Below are 18,404 nucleotides of genomic sequence, written 5' to 3'. Positions count from 1 at the left end.
TTTTGGTGCTTTGTTGCTTATTGGATAATAACAAACTTTCCAGACATACAATTAGGAACACATTTATGTGTTGAGACACAGATGACCTAATAAATAATGGAAGTGACCTACTTTGGTTTAACAATACAGACTAATGTTGTTAACAAAAATATCCTTAGATATTCGTATGTATGAATGTTTAGAAAAAAACAACAATTAACTACCCTCAACCCCCATAGTTCTTTCCTCTTACCTTGTCAATTCATCAACAAAAGTAGAAGTTGTTTGGTTTGTTCTAGATTCCAATAAATCTTCATTATCATTGCAGCCACCACCGACTGGTGTTTCTATAACTAGACCAATATTATGTTTCATGAGTTCGACATCATGATTATCACCAATAATACATTCATTCAGCTGCTGGTGATGCTGCTGCTGTTGTTGTTGCTGTCCTGCGATACAATCACCGCTAACATCAGCCATTAAACCACCGGCACGTTTATAAATCACTGTACAACAACTGTCAACTGTGTGTGTTTTATTGTGTTGTTGCCGGTTTTTCTTTCGTTGTTTCATGTGATATGGTTTTGACAGCAATTGCTGATGTCGTTGTTGTCGTTGTTTATGTTGCTGTTGCTGCTGGTGATGTATTTTTTCATCATTATCTATGTTATTGGAGAATGTATGCTTCAAGGGATGACTATCGATGATGTGCTGTCGTTGTTCTTTTACATCCGTTTGCAGTTCTAGCTGTTGTTTTTGTTGTCGTTGCTGTTGATTATTGTTTTCATATAAAATAGTTTCCGCTTGTTGCTGTTGTTTTTCTTCTTCTACTTGTCTATGGAAATTCAGTTCAACATCTGATTCTGGGGGATATTTAAAATCTACCGTTGTTTCCGCTTCCGTTGTAATATCATTATTTATAGAATTCATTGTTTGGGTGGTTGATGTTGGCACATACCTTGGATGTCCCCGAGGCGTGAGATGTACAGATTTTTTTACACTAACATTGTTGTGGATTGAATTTGTTTTGTTGAAAACTAAAACAAAACAAAAAAAAAACGTAAATATTTAATAATGTAGAGTATTCTGTTATTTATTGGCTAAGAAATTATTAAACAATGAAAGATTATTAAAACAGTTTTAAATATGGACTTTAATAAAGAATAATAAAGATTATATTTAGAATCCAAATAATACAATAGTTAGAATATCTATGTTCGAGTACTAGTCTGAGGTGTGGATATTTCTGAAGGACGTAGTTTCAAAGTGACATATTTTTAAATCTAATTGAGATATTGACTTGAATTTTGTAATGGTAAGACCAAAAATTAATTTATCTAAACAACAAAAGTTAGTTCAGAATAAATGTGGATCAAATTGTTCCTAATATTTGCAATCCTATTAAAATTTTAATACAAATTTTAGTTTTAGAAACTCAATAAATATGTAATATCTAATAAAATCTTTATTTATTAAGAAAACTCAATGAAAATTTCAACGGTTTTTTAAATTATGTCATTCTAAATAACAAAGTGTAAAAAAACTAGTCAAAAGGTCAAAGGGAATCCCGCATTTCTTAAAAATTTTGAGCGAAAATCCCAAAAATGGTATTTTTTACAATTTTGCCCATAGGGTAGACAATCCCTTTGGAGCTGGGAAAATACTTTGGAGATAAATAGGAAACACATGAAGGTTTCCAAAGCTGATTTCCGTTTTCTGATCCCAGCTTTGGGATTTTAGAACATGTGGCCCAAAGTTGAAATTTTCATAAAAAATTGCTCAAATTCCGAAGGGCGTAGTGGTGACATATTCGAAAAATAGTACATGTTTTTTATATCAAAATGTTCTCCGTAAAGATAGCTTACAGAAAAACATAAAATTGTTATATGTTCTTAAAGAAAGTTTTTTTTTAATAAAAAAAAAGAGTTAAGTCACCTTTTTGCACAAAAAACAGCAAAAATGTTCTATTTTTTAATTTTTAAATTGAAAATCTTTTATTTTTGGATCCATAATTGTTATTGCTCTGAAATCTTTTTTATATTATTGATAATTTAGTGGTCTAACTAACATAAAAAGTCTTCACGGTCCAAAAATACGACCTATATTATTAAAAAAACGGGTCAAGGTTTGGCATAATTTTTAAATTTTAATTTTGAAATGCCTATAATTCGGAAATTATGAGAGATAAATAGCACACGCAAGCTAAGCGCTTTCCAAAAATATAAATATAAATCTTTGAAATCGGATGGGAAACCAAAAAATGGCACGTGTTTAAAAATTTTACATGTCGACGGTACCATACTTTGAGCCCCTATAGAGCCGCCCCTGGAGCATTTGTATGGCCCATTTAAATTCGAATACTCCTTGTCTACGCCCACGTTATCCCGATCGGACCAGCCGTTTAGAAATGCCAGATTAATTTCCAAAATAAAATTGATTCTGCCCCACTGTCCAGCATGAATTCCGAAAAATGTTTCACAATATTTGAACCGGAAAAACCGTGTGAAAGAATGATCCTGGTGGCATTAGATTTGTCCAAAGCCTTCGATACCGCCATCTCACCCTTTTATAGGACATAATAAAGTCTTCCTTTCCGAACAACACAAAGGATAGTGAACTACTTAATTGTCCGCCAATCGTTCGTCTAGCTTAGAGACAGCGAATTAAATGTAACCCTCAGGACTGCATCCTGTCACCTCCATTGTTTAATTTCTACCTCTCCAAACAACCTGACTTAGTACGCGGACGACTGCACAACTAAAGCGACGAGGCACTACATTGATGGCTTATGCGGATTGGTGAACAGTTATTTCAGAGATATTCGAGATTTCTTCAGTTTGCGTAACCTGAAATCAAAAGAATTCTGACAAAAAATCATCCAAAAATGTTGGGTGTAACGTTCAAACAGCAAAAATGCCGGCCTTAGGATAGTTACGGCCTGTTTACAGATGTTGTCGGAACACAACAGCCCGCAGTAGGGACGATTGCTGTAGGGACACCAACGACATGTGGTTTCAACAGGACTGCGCTACGAGCGATTTGGGGGCATGGTCATGTCATGATGTGAACTGGCCACCGAGAACGTGCGACCCGTTGCGACTTTTTCTTGTCGCGTTTTCTTAAGTTACAGGCCTATGCCAACATAACACATGACATGGGTCAAATTCAGCCTAAATTATGTGCCAGTCATGGAAAATTGGACATTTCGGATGCGCGCCATCCTGTGAGGCCGCAGCGGACATTTGCCAGATGTATTTTTATATCCTTCACCTTCGTGAGAACGGTATATATAAGTCTCTCATTCCGCTTGTAAATTCCACAATATAATTTTCCGGATCCTTATAGATAGCGGAGTCGATTAAGGCATGTCCGTCTGTCTGTCTGTTTGTTGAAATCAACAAACAGACAAATAACTTACATACACGATTCATACATCAATATCTCCGGAATTCTTCCGGCTCGGTTGCCATTTGTGGAGCGAGCAACCGGTCCACAAATGGCTGAGATATAAGGAAAAAACCAGAACAACCTCGATTTTTGACCTATATCTGGATCATTAATAGACAATATGGATATCTAATGATAGATATTTCAAAGACCTTTGCAACGACGTATATAAGACCTTAGTAAGTTGGACCTACAATAGGTCAAAATCTTTTTTCAGAAAAAGTTTTTTTTTCGATAAATATTAAAACAAAAAATTTTAAATTTAAAAAACAATTCAAACAAAATTTTTTTTTACAAAAAATTAAAAAAACAACTTTGGAAAAAAATAAAATTTTGTTAACCTAAAAATATTTAAAATTTTTATTAGGAAGTATAATTGGTGAAGGGTATATAAGATTCGGTATAGCCGAATATAGCTCTCTTACTTGTTACTACATAATCTCATAAATAGGCCGTTCACACGAATAAAATATTACGATGATATCTCACACTAGAAAGACCCTTTACATATTAAAATCAAGCAAAAAAATTAAAAAGGTGATCTAACCTTGTCTTAGTAAAAGTTCCACTCTAGTCGAATACAGTTTTCATAGAGTTCAAAAACTTTGGCCGTATGAGCCATGGATTTAATTTGTTTAACCCTTTCGCTACAAGTTTTTATTGAGGAATCTAAGAAAAAACCAATTCTTTCCTAGCAATGATTACAAATATCAAATAATTTAAAACAATTTAGACATAAAATATATGTTTCGGCATGAAAGTTTAACAATTTACAAAATGAAAACCATTTCCAAATCAATAATCTGTGGAAATCTAAAAAGATTATTTGGTGGAGATGATCAAATACCCAAAAAGTGTATAATAAAACATTTAATTTAAATGAAAGGAAAACTAACATTCAATATGTACGAGTAAAAAGAAATGTTTACTGCCAATGCCAAAAAAATATCACATTGACTTTTTTGAAGAGTTGAGAATGATCATTATAAAAATGATTAGTTCCTGGAAATGAATATCATACCTTTGCCTTTACGACTTTTCAATCCACTTGCACACTGTATTCCCTGATCACGACTCTTTTTAGTAAATACTGTTGCCTGAAAATTTAAAACAGAAAAATACAGCTTAATAAAACACTTTAAATTTAATTTTGTTTAAAAAAAAAACTTGTATTTATTTCCAAATTATAAAAATTTACAAAAAAAATTTAAATTTAATTCAACCTACTAGATTTGGTTCAGTTGTTTTACGACAATCGGTGCACAAAAAACAATGCATTGACTTCTCCGCACCCTTATCCATTTCCAATGATCGCCAATAATCCTTGCCTATGTTACGTATCATTTCTAAATACTCCAAAAACGAATTGTAAGTAACACACTGCATATTTGGACACTCGAGACGATGATGATACTTGCATTCCTTATCGAAGACCCATTGACGTTGCATGGGAGCAATTAATTGATAACGTTCTAGGAAATGTAAGAATTCCTCACGATTTTCACCATAGTATAGCTGGGTAGTGGTGTAACTAAGGAAATTTTAATTGTATAAATTAAATGAAATTTATTAGTTTGTTTAAAATACATCATACGTTATGCCATCATTTATCATTTTCTTAACTTCAGGATGTTCTGTAATCCTATCAATTTCCATGCAATCGGGATTTTTATTCAAATTCACCAAAAACCACAGAGGCATTAAACTAAAACGCACACATTTTACCACAGCCAACATATGCTGTTCACGCTCCGGCCAATTATAACTAAGCCATCTTACTACGGACATGAAAATCTAAAACAATCAAGAATTTAATATATTGTCAAGATATTTACCTCATTTGGCTTGCTAACTTACCTCAATTTCAGAATTTACCCCTATAGTATTCGAACTTAACAAAGTGTCTAGCTCCTTGGCATTTAATGTCAAAAACTCTTTGGAGGCCACCAAGCTCAAAAAGAATTTACAAATACGCATTAGCATTAATTGCTGCAAACTTTCCAAGCCATAATTGCGTGCCTCCAAATATAACATAAAGGCAGTATCCTCACAAAAACGCACATCATCATCCAAACACAGCCAACATTGGTTAATCAGTTCCTTAATACACAAAAAATTGGCAGCATTAAACAATTCTAAAATACCCTCTCTTTGTACTAAAGGCTGGGAGGACAACATCCAATTGTAGACCATCATAAAGGCGGCAGGTGTGATTTTTTCCTCAGGCAATTGTATTAAAATCTCATTGTTACATTCCATAAAGAAATCGGAATAGCACTGCAGCACCATCATGTGACAATTGAATGTAACTTCGCCAATACGTATCTGAACGCTGGGCTTAATATGATTGTCTATCATATTTTTCAACAACTTATATAGATCTTCCTTTTGCGGTTGTATAATATTTTCCCAACCCTCAACTTCGTTCGCTTTATAGCCCATTTCTGAAAGAGATTTTTCTTGCAAGTTAATACCTTGATGTTCTTGTTTATGTTTATCCACGCCATTTAAGGGCAAAGAGCTGGGTAAAATTTTATTGGGCAAAGATTTCTGAAGTTTAGTTTGATCTTGGTTGGCTGAAAATGTTAATATTGCGTAAAATTTATAGAGATATTCTAGCTATTAAACCTACAATTTTGATATTTTTGATACTCTAGGAAAGCTTCCCTCGCCTGACTGGAGGATTCTGAATTGTCTACAAAATTTAAACTGAAATTTTGTAATTATGTAAATTTTTGTTTAAACAGTTTAATTTAATCTAGACTTACTTTATGTATTTAAGATTATTATCCAAAGTATCCGAAAAGTGGTTAGAAACGGGGGTACCCGTAGTGGAAATACAAGATTCATCATTACTCTAATTACAAAAAGGGAATATTAGTGGATTTAGTTTTAATATTATTAAGAACTTACCTGGGCTGTGTTTTTCTCCATTTTAGTACAAGTATTAATTGTAAAATAAGTTTAAAAAATATATTTATTTTATTTTATTTTTTAGGAAATCACAACCAAAAATAAGAAATTTTATAAAATTTGCTTTAATTTTTTTGACAACAAAATCATAAGTTAACGAAAACTTATTTCAAAAATAGAATTCAAAACTAAAAGTGGTGAAATTATAAAGTTTGAAAAATTTTACAATAAATATATAAGAACTGAATTTTTGGTGATCTTTAAAAATTTTGTAGTCCGACTACAAACCCATGTAATTAATTCAGCATTGAATATATGAAATCTCATTAAGATACACGAGCTATCTATAATATAATGAGATACTAAACCACAGTTTTTTTTTACTATCCTAAACAAAATGGGATGGTTTTTTCATTGATTCCATTGTACTAAGGATAGTAAAATGTAGAGCCAAGTATAGACAACATTTTTGTTGAGACGTAACCCATTGCTACGATTGTAGTGAAATCCACTTTGTTTCTTGGTTGCACTGGCTAAAAATGTAGATTTGACTTCAGCTTGTCTAGAGATATTTATTAGGTATTGGTATTTTGATTCCTAGGGTCACCGATTTAGGGTCATTTATTTGAAGAAAATACCTATAAAGTTACACTTTTCATATTTTAAGCTTTTTTATGTACTAGTTTCACATTAGGCCATTTAGTTTCATGAGTCTTTTGCCCAATAATGAAACTGCATTCAAAATTTTGCTTCTGCTTAACCCGACCTTGCCTCTGACATCTACAAAACACAAGAAAGTTGCGCAACTAATTAGCCTAATGTGAAAGAGGTTAGAATCAAGACTACTTATATTTATAGAGCAAAAAGTACCGATTTTTATACGTTTTGTTACTTTTTTTAAATTTTTCTATAGAATTTCTAAGAAAGCAGTGGTTGCTGCCTTGATTCCCATTGGCCTAGTGAAATGGGTACGTAAATCATTCCGGTTCGTAGAACCGGGTGTCATGGGAATGTACAGAAGCAGTTATGTGTAATTGATTGAAATTGTTTTTCAAAATAAGTCGACATATATCGGATAAATACAAAACTTTACGAAAACACCCCTTATTTTCCATTCAACTGCTTTTAAGAACATTTCGATCCAGTAAATCTTGAGCTTATTGATTAAGAACAAACAATTTTGTTTAAATATGAACAAAGTTAAAAGTTAACTTTTTTGAACTGCCTATAAAACTTTTTTTTAAAACTTTCCACTCAGCTCTCGTGAAAAAACCTAGGTAGGTGTTAAATTATTTTTATAAGCATAAATATACCTGTAAATTAAAACAAAAAAATAAACTTAAATGTAAACGTACCAATCCATATACATAATTAAAGCCAAACAAAATAAATTTATTAAATACAGTTTTTCTATAAAATATACTCATTTGATTAAACATTTGTAACAATATTATGAATTTCTCAACCTGTTTCCTTTGAGAACTATTTGTAACTAAGTTTTTCTTCTTCTTCTTTATTCATTCGTAAACATTTGCAAAATTGGCGCCAAAATTTTATTTTACAGATTTTACAACAAAATTTACAAAAAACGACATATATTACCCTAAAATTAAAGAAATTTGTTATTTTTTTATGTTTAATCTATTTTGTTTACTTTTTAATGAGTAATTTAAAAAAATTTCAAATTTTATTGAATATTTTTGTTATATTTTTAATTACGCCTATTTAATTTTTCTCAGTGCAGTTATAAAGAAAAACAACCCTGTTTTTCCGCCAGCTGCTGACGTGATACAGCAAAACAGCTGTCATTATGTTTTGTTGTTGTTTCTTCTGAAAATAACCTTTTGTTTATTTACTTTCTAGTTTTTTTCATTATATTTTATTAGAAAACAACAAACAATTTTATAAATAAAGTGCCTTTTTAAAAATACAACAAATTTAAATATGATTGCATTTATAAAGCATATTTTTAAATTACAATTCCTGCTTATCATCGTGGCAATTTTGGCTGGTGTCTATTATCCGGAAATTATGGAAGTGTTAAGAAACCAAGTTTTACCATTTGGCGAAAAAACTGTAGACGTGCGCTATGAAAGTGCTGAAAAACTCTTAAAAACGGAGGATGTTAAACTATTTACCAAAGAAGAGCTAGCAACATTTAATGGTGAAAACGAGATGCCCATATATTTGTCGCTATTGGGCAGGGTATATGACGTGTCTAAAGGTGCTAAACATTATGGCCCCGGTTGTTCATATAGCTATTTTGCTGCACGTGATGCTTCGGTTTCATTTATTACAGGAGAATTTGAAAACTTTATAGAGGAAGAAGCTGATGATGTCTTAAGTCTTAAGCCAGCGCAAATGTTAAGTCTAGCAAATTGGCAAAATTTCTACGAAAGTGATTATGTCTTTAAAGGAAAACTAATAGGACGTTTTTATGATGCTAATGGAGAGCCCACCAAATATTATCATAAATATTTAGCTTTATTAGAGCAGGCACAAGATGCCAAAGCAGCCAGTGAAGAATTAAGACTCAAATATCCCGACTGTAATATAGAATGGTCGAAGGATAAAGGTTCACATGTTTGGTGTACCCTAAACAGTGGTGGCAAGGAACGTGATTGGGTGGGCTATCCTCGCAAACTATTTCAGGTTGGCAGTGATAACTTTAGATGTGCTTGTTTGCGCAAAGAAGATTTGGAAACCACGGAGGTGATGGTGAAACCCTATGATGATTGTGAGATATTTGCTCATGAGTGTTATTATCATGTAGATTAAACTCTTTTAAGTTACTTCGTAGAGTAAATTTCAAATGCAATACAAATTTTTTTTGTAACTTATGTACTTAGTGATTTTTTATATACATTAATATATATACAAATTCATATATAATAAATATTTAACAAATTTTGTAAATGAGTTGGGTTTTTATTTATTCCTATAGTACTCAAAGAATTGGTTCGTTTTACCATTTTAGATTTCATCAGCTTACTTTAAGTAAACTTTACTTTGTGTTACCCCTCAACATAATAATGGATCCATAGGTCTCCGAGTGATTTAGGTTTCGGAAGACGAACATGAACAAAATCTAATTGTTTATGATCTTTTTTACTTTCAGTAACGGTGGAGCTTTCTATGGAAATGTCCATATAAACAAAACTTACGAAATCGTTTAAATTAAATATTGTGTAATCAATGACTTGGCTACTCTACTATTTTGCACTATTTAGCCATGCTATCATTTCGTGGTGAATGAGGTAAATGTTAAGAAGAAGCAATGTGCAGATATTCAACAGGAATTTTACAAGAAGAAAAGTGTTGTGTTTGTTAATAGAGTTTAAGTGATTTTTTTTTAATTTTTATTCCAAAAGTGCCTTATATTTTTATACAAAAAATGTTTTAAGTTATAGAGAATCTATAGCAAACAAGAATTAATAAGAAAAATCAATGATAAACCATATAAAACAGTAAAAATATGGTGTCTATTAAAAAGGCGTCAAGAAAGCAGCTAAAACAACAAAAACAATACAACATAATATAGAAGAAACCAAAACAACGATAATTATTGTTGTAATTTGTATGATAACAACAACAACGATTAACAGATTGGACAGGAAATCAAATTATTACCATATTTCGAAACATTCATACTGATAAATATTCTAGATAAAAAAACAACAAAAGAGGCAGCAGACCAACAATAAAAACTGATTTGAATAGAAAGTATACATTGTCATTCATTATTTTCCTGTAGCACAACCATTATCTTTTGTTAGCAGCACAGATTGCAACAATATGATGAACTGTTTTAGTTCCTTAAGCGTTCCCACTTTGGGGGAAATGGAACAAATTATTTGCATGCTGGAAAGAGGAACCATTGTTACGAAATTGTACAGCAAACAGAGGCGCCCCGAGCAGAGACGTCTCATTTTGGTAAGAGAAACACGTCAATTGCTATGGTCCCCGGTCACAGCCAACACCCGCATAGAACATGAAGGTTCTCTGGAACTGAGAGAAATTAAGGAGATACGTGTGGGCAAAAATTCAAAAGAATTTCGCAATTGTCCCGATGAGGCCAAACGTTTTGAAAATGGCAAATGTTTTGTGGTATTACATGGCAGTTCCTTTAAATTAAAGACATTCTCGGTGGTGGCATTGTCCGAACTGGAAGCGGAAAATTGGGTTAAAGGTTTACGCTATATGGTTCAGGACACTGTAAATGCCTCCTATCCGCTGCAAGTAGAACGCTGGCTCAGACGTGAATACTATGCCATAGAAAACTCGGGCACTCAGTCTTCCAAAGAGGGAGGTCAAGTGACTGTTAAAGATTTTAAGGCCTTCCTGGGCAATATCAGCTGTAAAATGACTACCTCCAAGTTAATGGATTGTTTTAGCGAAGAAGATGTACGCCGTAAAAATGATTTACGTTTTGATGACTTTGCCCGTTTGTATAGGAAACTAATATTGCCCTCTAATTTCCTAGAAGAACTCTTCCATAGTCTTCCCGGCAAAGAATTTGCCTATTCCAAAGATGGCGAAATTGTTGCTTTAAGAGAATTTGAAAAGTTTTTGCTGCAAGAACAAAGAGAAGCCATTGCACGTGATAACAATGCTGTTTCGAATTTTATGCGTGAATTTCTGCAAGATGTGGAACGGGAAGTGCAGGAACCTTTTTTCACCATTAGTGAATTTCTTGATTATCTGTTTTCCAAACACAATGACTTGTGGGACAAACAATGTGATCGCTTGTACATGGATATGAAACAACCCATGTCCAATTATTGGATAGCTTCCTCCCACAATACCTACCTAACAGGAGATCAATTTTCCTCGGAGTCTTCATGTGAGGCATACGCCCGTGCCTTGCGCATGGGATGTAGATGCATTGAACTGGACTGTTGGAATGGTCCCGACAATCAGCCGCATATATTTCATGGTCACACCATGACTTCAAAAATTAAATTCAAAGATGTTATCAAAACCATTAAAGAACATGCCTTTGTCACCTCCGAATATCCGGTGATTTTATCAATAGAACAAAACTGTTCGTTGGAGCAACAACGTAACATGGCCCAAGCTTTAATAGAGGTCTTTGGTGATATGCTTTTAACCCAACGTTGTGATCGTTCTGAGACCCGACTACCCTCTCCCTATCAGCTGAGAAGAAAAATCATTTTAAAACATAAAAAACTACCCGAGTATGAGGATAATTCCAGTATTGTGTCTACTAACTCTTCGAATTCTTCTACTCTGTTGTCTTCCACTGGTAGTCGTGGTTCCATTTCGGGTCCTGGCGGTGAGGACAATGATGGCATACGCAATGTTTTGAAAGAGGGTCTTTTGTATTTTAAAGATCCTGTAGATAAAACTTGGAATCTATATCATTTTGTATTGACGCAACAAGAGTTAATATATTCCTCGGAAACAGAAGATACTAATTCAACGGCTGGCGATGATGAGGATAATGCAGTTTCGGTGTCATCTACAAACACTATTATGCCCAAAGTTAAGGATAGCATGATAAATGATGAGTTGCATTTTGGAGAGAATTGGTTTCATGGAAAATTGGAAGGTAATTTGTTATATAGGTTTTATTAATCACTATATTATTGAGCAAAATTAAAGTAATTAGACATTTATTAGTAAACAAGGGTAGTGTGGAATGCAGAGCTTCGAATTAATTAATTCGGAGCTAAAATCTTAATTCTAAATTAAAAAATATCAGCCAGCCATTCATTCCAAAAATCTAATTTTTTAGCTTCATTTAAGGCTAGTATTTAAATAGAATTCATTCATCTAGGGATTAATTCATAATGTAATTAATTCATAACAGATATCATTCAACCTTTGAATGATTAAATTTTTCTTATTTAAATCTAATCAGATTCGAACAAATATGTATGAAAACTATTGGAAGAATTTTAAAAACTGAGTGTTTTTCATACAAATTGTTTCGACTCATTTTTCTTTCGACATCGTGAAACAGGACATAAATATTTGTTCCTCATTAAGTTTTTGTAACAGATTTGAATTAAAAAATTTAATCATTAAATACATTTTAAATGCTATTTTGTTAAAGATTTGAATACTAAGGAATTAATTCGTGCTGAATTATTTATTTTGATTTTGAAAATTTAATTGAGAATTAATTCTTTTGAACCTTAGGAAGAGCGTATATTAAATTTTATATAGTTTTACAAAAATTATAGGGTATGTTTGGATTTTTAAAAGTCAGTTTAGTTTAAAAGGGTTCCACAGTTTAGTTTAAAAGGGTTCCATTCAAGAGAAGAATTAGAATGCTAGATAAATGTAAAAAAAGGAAAATGTAGGTTTTGGAAGACGATACGATATTTAAATCTGAAGAAAAGAAAACAGAAATTGGTATAGATTGGAATTCTCCATCCAAACTATTACTCTGATATAGCGTAGTAGATTGCACAGGTCATCGTGAAATTCTTCACCTAGCCATTTTTGCCTACGACTCTGTATTCTAGGACAGTATGCTCTATTGTCTCTAGTTCCTCCACATTCTCACACAGTCTACAGTAATCCTGTGTGTTACTGACCAATTTACAGATGAAGGCTCTAATTGATAACACCTACTAAAGTCCGTCCTGAGACTTCTCCTATTACTGTTCTCTTTTCGGAGATAGAAGAACATTAGTAACACGGCAGAAGGAAAAGAGACAGGGCCCCAAGTATACAGATAAGACAGTCAAGTTTAATCAATTTTAAACGATATTATATTTCATATTATGAGAAAAATATTCCCATAATTTCAGCACGACAATGACCTCAAACACAAATTGTAGATCACAAAATACGCACCCAAAATTAACACATTTAGGAGGCGATTGATTTATTAATTGATTCAATGCATCGTCGCATCAACAAAATACTGAGTCACAAAAAGTGCCAGACGATTTCTGTAAAAATAAAACCTAAGTTTCCATTGCTTTAACAATACGAGGGCGGTCAGTAAGGCCGTGACTTTTTAAATGAAACACGGGTTTTTGGATAAAAATCATTTTAGTATTCAACATCTTCTCCTTCGAGCTCTACACGTTCAGCCCAATTATGAATAAAAATTCCTTGGGAGTTTTTTTCCCTTTTCCCATTTTTCCTATTCAAATTCAATGGGAAAAAACTTCCGGGAATTTTTTATTCATTATTGGGCTGATTATGTCCAACTTTGTATCCCTTTCAAAAAATAAGATAAGTCATCAAAATAGGGTTTTTTTTGTGAAAAGATTTCATATTTGGTGTGAAATCTATATCCGCCGAACTATTTTTTCAGTTTGGTAACAAAAAATAGTCACTCGAGGCTTAATCCGGAGAATTGGGCGGATGAGGGATCAATTCATAGCTTAATTCATGGATTTTTTCAGTGGAAACTGCACATTGAAAAAGAACTTTTTACGGTTACGAAACGGCGAAAAAACTCTTCTATAATGCGGTTGAACAACACCAAATACTCCTGCGAAGTTGTCACACGATTGCGTTTGTGGTCGATTGTGACAAAAACTCTTATACCCAAGTGAACATTCAAAACTAAAATCACTGAGTCCGGTGTGATGCCTATGGCTTCCATAATCTCTCACACTTTCAATCTCCGATCTGCCAATGAACTTTTTCAATTCTTTCGGATGTAGAGACCTCAACAGGGCGAAATTCAGTAAACCACTTTATTACTTGAAATTGATGGTGCAGAGTTTCGATAGTATTTATCAAGCTCAGCCTTGGTTTTTTGATCAGATTTTTTGAAGACCTCAAAGGATATCTAAATATTCTTAATACAATTTATTTTTCCATCTTTTTGGAAGCATATGTAATCCGAACCAATATCGAGAACGTTCTGTATCGCTCGAAACAAATAGTAGTCGGACTGGGCAAGGTCTGGACTATAAAGCGGGAGAGGCAAAACTACCCAACCACTTCTTTCTAAATAGTTTTTAATAGGTATTGCAATATGTGGCCGAGCGTTGTCATGATGGAATATTACGGTTTCATGTCTGGCCACATATTCTGGGCGTTTTTCGGAAAATGCTGGCTGCAAACGAATCTGTTTGGTATAGGTTCCATGTGATGGTCTGGTCGGATTTCAACAGCTCATAATATGAGGCTTTTGCTCCCACCAAATGCAGAGCATTACTTTAGAGACATTCTCATGGATGAATCAAGCAAGCTCTTATTGAGTTTTATAACAAACTTCATGGAGTAATGCCTCCAATTCTTTGTCTTCAAACTTTTTTAGCTGCCTGGGCGATCTTTGTCTTCCGTGTCCAAATCACCACTTCTGAACCGAACAAACTATCTCTATCACTTTTAAACCAATGCAACACATTCACCATAAGCTTTGGTGTGCTTCAGCGGTACTTTTTTTTAAATTGAAGAAGTAAAGCAAAACTTCCCGCATATGATGCTTTGTTGGCACATAATTGGACATTTTCGATGCAAAAAAAGCTTTGTTGTTTACACTATAATATTAATTAACTAAGTGAGAATAAATGATAGCTATGTACCTTCAAAATATTATACAAATTATTTAAAACAAAAACCGCGAACAAAAGATACGATCTATTGTAAATGCCTCATTTTTAAGTGATACACCTGATATATGTATGTATGTATGTATGTTGTACTTTTCCTATCCTTCGATTTAATATTTTTAATATAGGAAATTTCCAATGATTACAAGACAAAACACTTGCAACGAAAATTGAAGATGTAAAAACAATGATGATAAGAAAATAAATTATAAATAAATAATATTTATTAAATTGATAGCTAGTTACTTTTGCAACATTAAGTTAATAATAAATGAGACCTCTGCTAAATCTCTTTTAGGAGGCCGCAATGAAGCTGATCAACTTTTGGAGGCCTACAAACATTTGGGCGATGGCACGTTTTTAGTACGCGAATCGGCCACCTTTGTGGGTGACTACAGTTTATCATTTTGGCGACGAAACCGGCCCAATCATTGTCGCATTAAATTGAAACATGAAAATGGTGCCACCAAATATTATCTAGTGGACAATTTTGTTTTTGATTCTCTCTACTCCCTCATAGTTTACTATCGCAAAAACATGTTGCGTAGTTCGGAATTTTCCATAACACTTAAGGAGCCGGTGCCCCAGCCGAAGAAGCATGAAACACAAGAATGGTTTCATCCACACACCACCAAAGAACAAGCCGAACAGGTTTTAATCAAACTCGATGTGGGATCATTTTTAGTGCGACCCTCCGTACAGAATGCCAATGTCTTTGTTATCTCATTCACCATTAATCGCAAGATTAAACATTGTCGCATAATGCAGGAGGGTCGTTTGTTTGTGGTCGATACCAATCAATTTGAGTCTTTGGTGACTTTGGTCAAGCATTATATGCGCAATCCTTTATATCGCACCGTCAAATTGATGTATCCGGTGTCGCAAGAGCTGTTGAAACAAAAATTATTGGCCTGTCAGGCTTCGTTGGATCATCATCATGGCAATGGTGGTGACTTTAATGATGCCTCCAGTTACATGGATCCTAGTTTGGAGGATACGGTTACGTGTAAGGCTTTATATAGCTATAAGGCGGATAAACCCGATGAATTATCATTTCCTAAACATGCCATAATAACAAATGTACAAAGAAATAATACAATGTGGTGGAAGGGGGACTATGGAGGTCTGAAACAACGACATTTGCCGGCGAATTATGTGAAAGTAAGTGTTTGCTTTTTTGCCCAACAAATTTAATTCTTTACAAAATTTAAAATTTTTAGGTTATTGAATCTTCGTCGGATGATTACAACAGCTTCAATGATGAAACCAACAATGAACAGTTTTCACGTACCGACTCCATTGAAATCCATGGAGCCGTTGCCTCTTTGTTCGAATCCAATGAGCCGGGCATACTTTTAAAACTACAAATACAAACACCTACAATGCAAAACTCATTTGTGGTGGGTTTTGACAATCAAGAACAGGCTTACGAATGGTTCAAGGCCATACAAGACGCCGCTTTAATAGCCAATCAATTGGCTACCGAGAGAAGGAAAAAAGAACGTTCTGCCCGTGTAGCCAAAGAAATGTCGGATTTAATTATCTATTTTCGTAGTGTACCATTTCGTGAACACTCCTGGGTATTTTATGAAATGTCTAGCTTCCCCGAAACCAAGGCAGAAAAACAATTTATACAACAAAATACCGCCATGTTTTTGGCCTATCATCGCCAGCAAATTAGTCGTGTGTATCCGAAGGGCCAACGTTTGGACTCTTCCAACTTTAATCCTGTGCCATTTTGGAATGTGGGCTCCCAGATGATAGCGTTAAACTATCAAACCGGCGATAAGGCTATGCAATTGAATCAAGCGAAATTTCGAGATAATGCCCAGTGTGGTTATTTGTTGAAACCACAATTTATGATAGCCGAAGGTTTTGATCCCAATAATCCCATGGCCATTAGTCCGCTGGAAGAGAAACAGGTGACCATACGTATTATAGCAGCTAGACATTTGTTCCGGGCCGGTAAATGCAGTAATCCCTTGGTGGTGGTTGAAATAGCGGGAGCCACTTTTGATACGGGCATCAAACATCGCACCAAAGTATGTGAAAATGGTTTCAATCCGGTATGGAATGAGTCATGTGAGTTTTCGGTACGTAATCCGTATTTTGCTTTGCTGCGTTTCGAGATACAAGATGAGGATATCTTTGCGGAAACACATTTCATAGCTCAGGCCTGTTATCCACTGAATGCTTTGCGCACCGGTTACCGCAGTGTCATATTGCGCAATAAGTTTAGCGAAGAGTTGGAACTGGCTTCGCTGCTTGTACATGTGGATATAAAGCAGACTTCAGCTACGGAAACTCATGCTGTTATCGGATTTTAGGCCAAAGGCTGAGAAGTTTAGAAGACTTTCAGAACAATTTTAAAACAAAGACTTTTAAAAACATTTGAATTGAAGAAAAATTATTAATTAGCTTTTTTGCATTTAAATTTAAACTTACCAAACAGTTGGACGTCCTAAGTCATGACATTTAACATTTAGAAAATATCATAATCAGTACTTTCTAATACCAATAATATCTTTGACAAACTGTATAAGAATGTTGTGTAAATTCCAGAGAAAGCTGAATATCTAATTGGAAAAGTAAAAACCACTTGAGCATTCTTATACCAATATCATGGACAATGTCTAAATGCCTGATTAATGCGAATTTTCAACTGGAAAAAAACAACTTAATTTCTTACGCACAAAACCATTTCTACACAATCATTATGATTCTTTTTTATTCCTGGTTAAAGTTAAAACCAATTTTATCATCATTATATGTCTGTTTGTTACCACCTTAGAAATCTAAAAAAACCATTAACTTAAAGACTTATTTTTTTCGCGTACATTATAAGTAAAATGTACTTTTATTTTATTATTTTTTAGCAAATTTTTTCTCATTACATTTAATAACACAAAATGCTTCCAAAATTGTATTAATTTTTAAATGTTTTATCGAAACTAACATTGTCATTTATACGTATTATTATATATTGTATTTTATTTAATCATTTGCATTCATTATTTTATATATTATTGCAATTTTCATATAAAAAAAAATTAAAACAAAGGAACATACATATTTAACTATATATCAAATTGTGATTGTATAAATTAACAAATCTACATACATATATATTGTTTTTTAGTATTTTGTGTAATAAAATTTAAAAAAAATAAATAAAATTATGTTTAGTTTCTTTTAAAACTTCACATGTAGTTTAAACCTTGTTTAACAGTCAGATAAGTTAAACCTTACTCAATTTAAAACAGGGTTAAGTAGCACATTTTACTATTTTTATAAGCTTCACCTTAGTGAGAAGGGTGGGTATATATGTATAAGTTAGTCATTCCGTTTGTAATTTCTACAATATAATTTTCAGACCCTATAAAGTATATATATTCTGGATCCTTATAGATAGCGGAGTCGATTAAGCCATGTCCGTCTGTCTTTCCGCCTGTCTGTCTGTTGGAATCAACTTTCCGAAGCCATACATCAATATCTCCGGAATTCTTCCAGCTC

At 33.4% G+C, this 18,404-nt stretch overlaps 3 protein-coding genes across 3 annotated transcripts in view; 2 read left to right on the top strand and 1 right to left on the bottom strand.

The window, feature by feature from the left end:
- Positions 1–6,500, bottom strand: part of LOC135958487 (uncharacterized) — a 150,576-nt gene extending 144,076 nt beyond the window's left edge. Inside the window, exons 1-8 of the mRNA XM_065509395.1 lie at positions 6,343–6,500; positions 6,198–6,286; positions 6,062–6,138; positions 5,287–6,005; positions 5,024–5,223; positions 4,657–4,960; positions 4,451–4,526; positions 233–1,019 (exon numbers count right to left, since the gene is read on the bottom strand). Of these exons, the coding sequence (XP_065365467.1) occupies positions 233–1,019; positions 4,451–4,526; positions 4,657–4,960; positions 5,024–5,223; positions 5,287–6,005; positions 6,062–6,138; positions 6,198–6,286; positions 6,343–6,363 (2,273 nt within the window). The 5' untranslated portion in view covers positions 6,364–6,500. The remainder of the gene's footprint in view (positions 1–232; positions 1,020–4,450; positions 4,527–4,656; positions 4,961–5,023; positions 5,224–5,286; positions 6,006–6,061; positions 6,139–6,197; positions 6,287–6,342) is intronic.
- A 1,771-nt stretch (positions 6,501–8,271) lies between these two features.
- On the top strand, positions 8,272–9,258 carry LOC135958165 (neuferricin homolog). Its single transcript, XM_065509039.1, has one exon. It carries the CDS (start codon positions 8,287–8,289, stop codon positions 9,118–9,120), a length of 834 nt encoding a protein of 277 aa, XP_065365111.1. The 5' UTR covers positions 8,272–8,286; the 3' UTR covers positions 9,121–9,258.
- A 453-nt stretch (positions 9,259–9,711) lies between these two features.
- On the top strand, positions 9,712–18,067 carry sl (small wing phospholipase C gamma 1). The gene is made up of 3 exons (XM_065510402.1): positions 9,712–11,914; positions 15,190–16,052; positions 16,112–18,067. Exons 1-3 carry the CDS (start codon positions 10,138–10,140, stop codon positions 17,216–17,218), a joined length of 3,747 nt encoding a protein of 1,248 aa, XP_065366474.1. The 5' UTR covers positions 9,712–10,137; the 3' UTR covers positions 17,219–18,067.
- The last annotated feature ends 337 nt before the right edge of the window (positions 18,068–18,404 follow it).

Source organism: Calliphora vicina, chromosome 4, assembly GCF_958450345.1.
Source record: "Calliphora vicina chromosome 4, idCalVici1.1, whole genome shotgun sequence".
NCBI classification, from domain to species: Eukaryota; Metazoa; Arthropoda; class Insecta; order Diptera; family Calliphoridae; genus Calliphora; species Calliphora vicina.
This window is presented reverse-complemented; position numbering and strand designations above follow the sequence as displayed.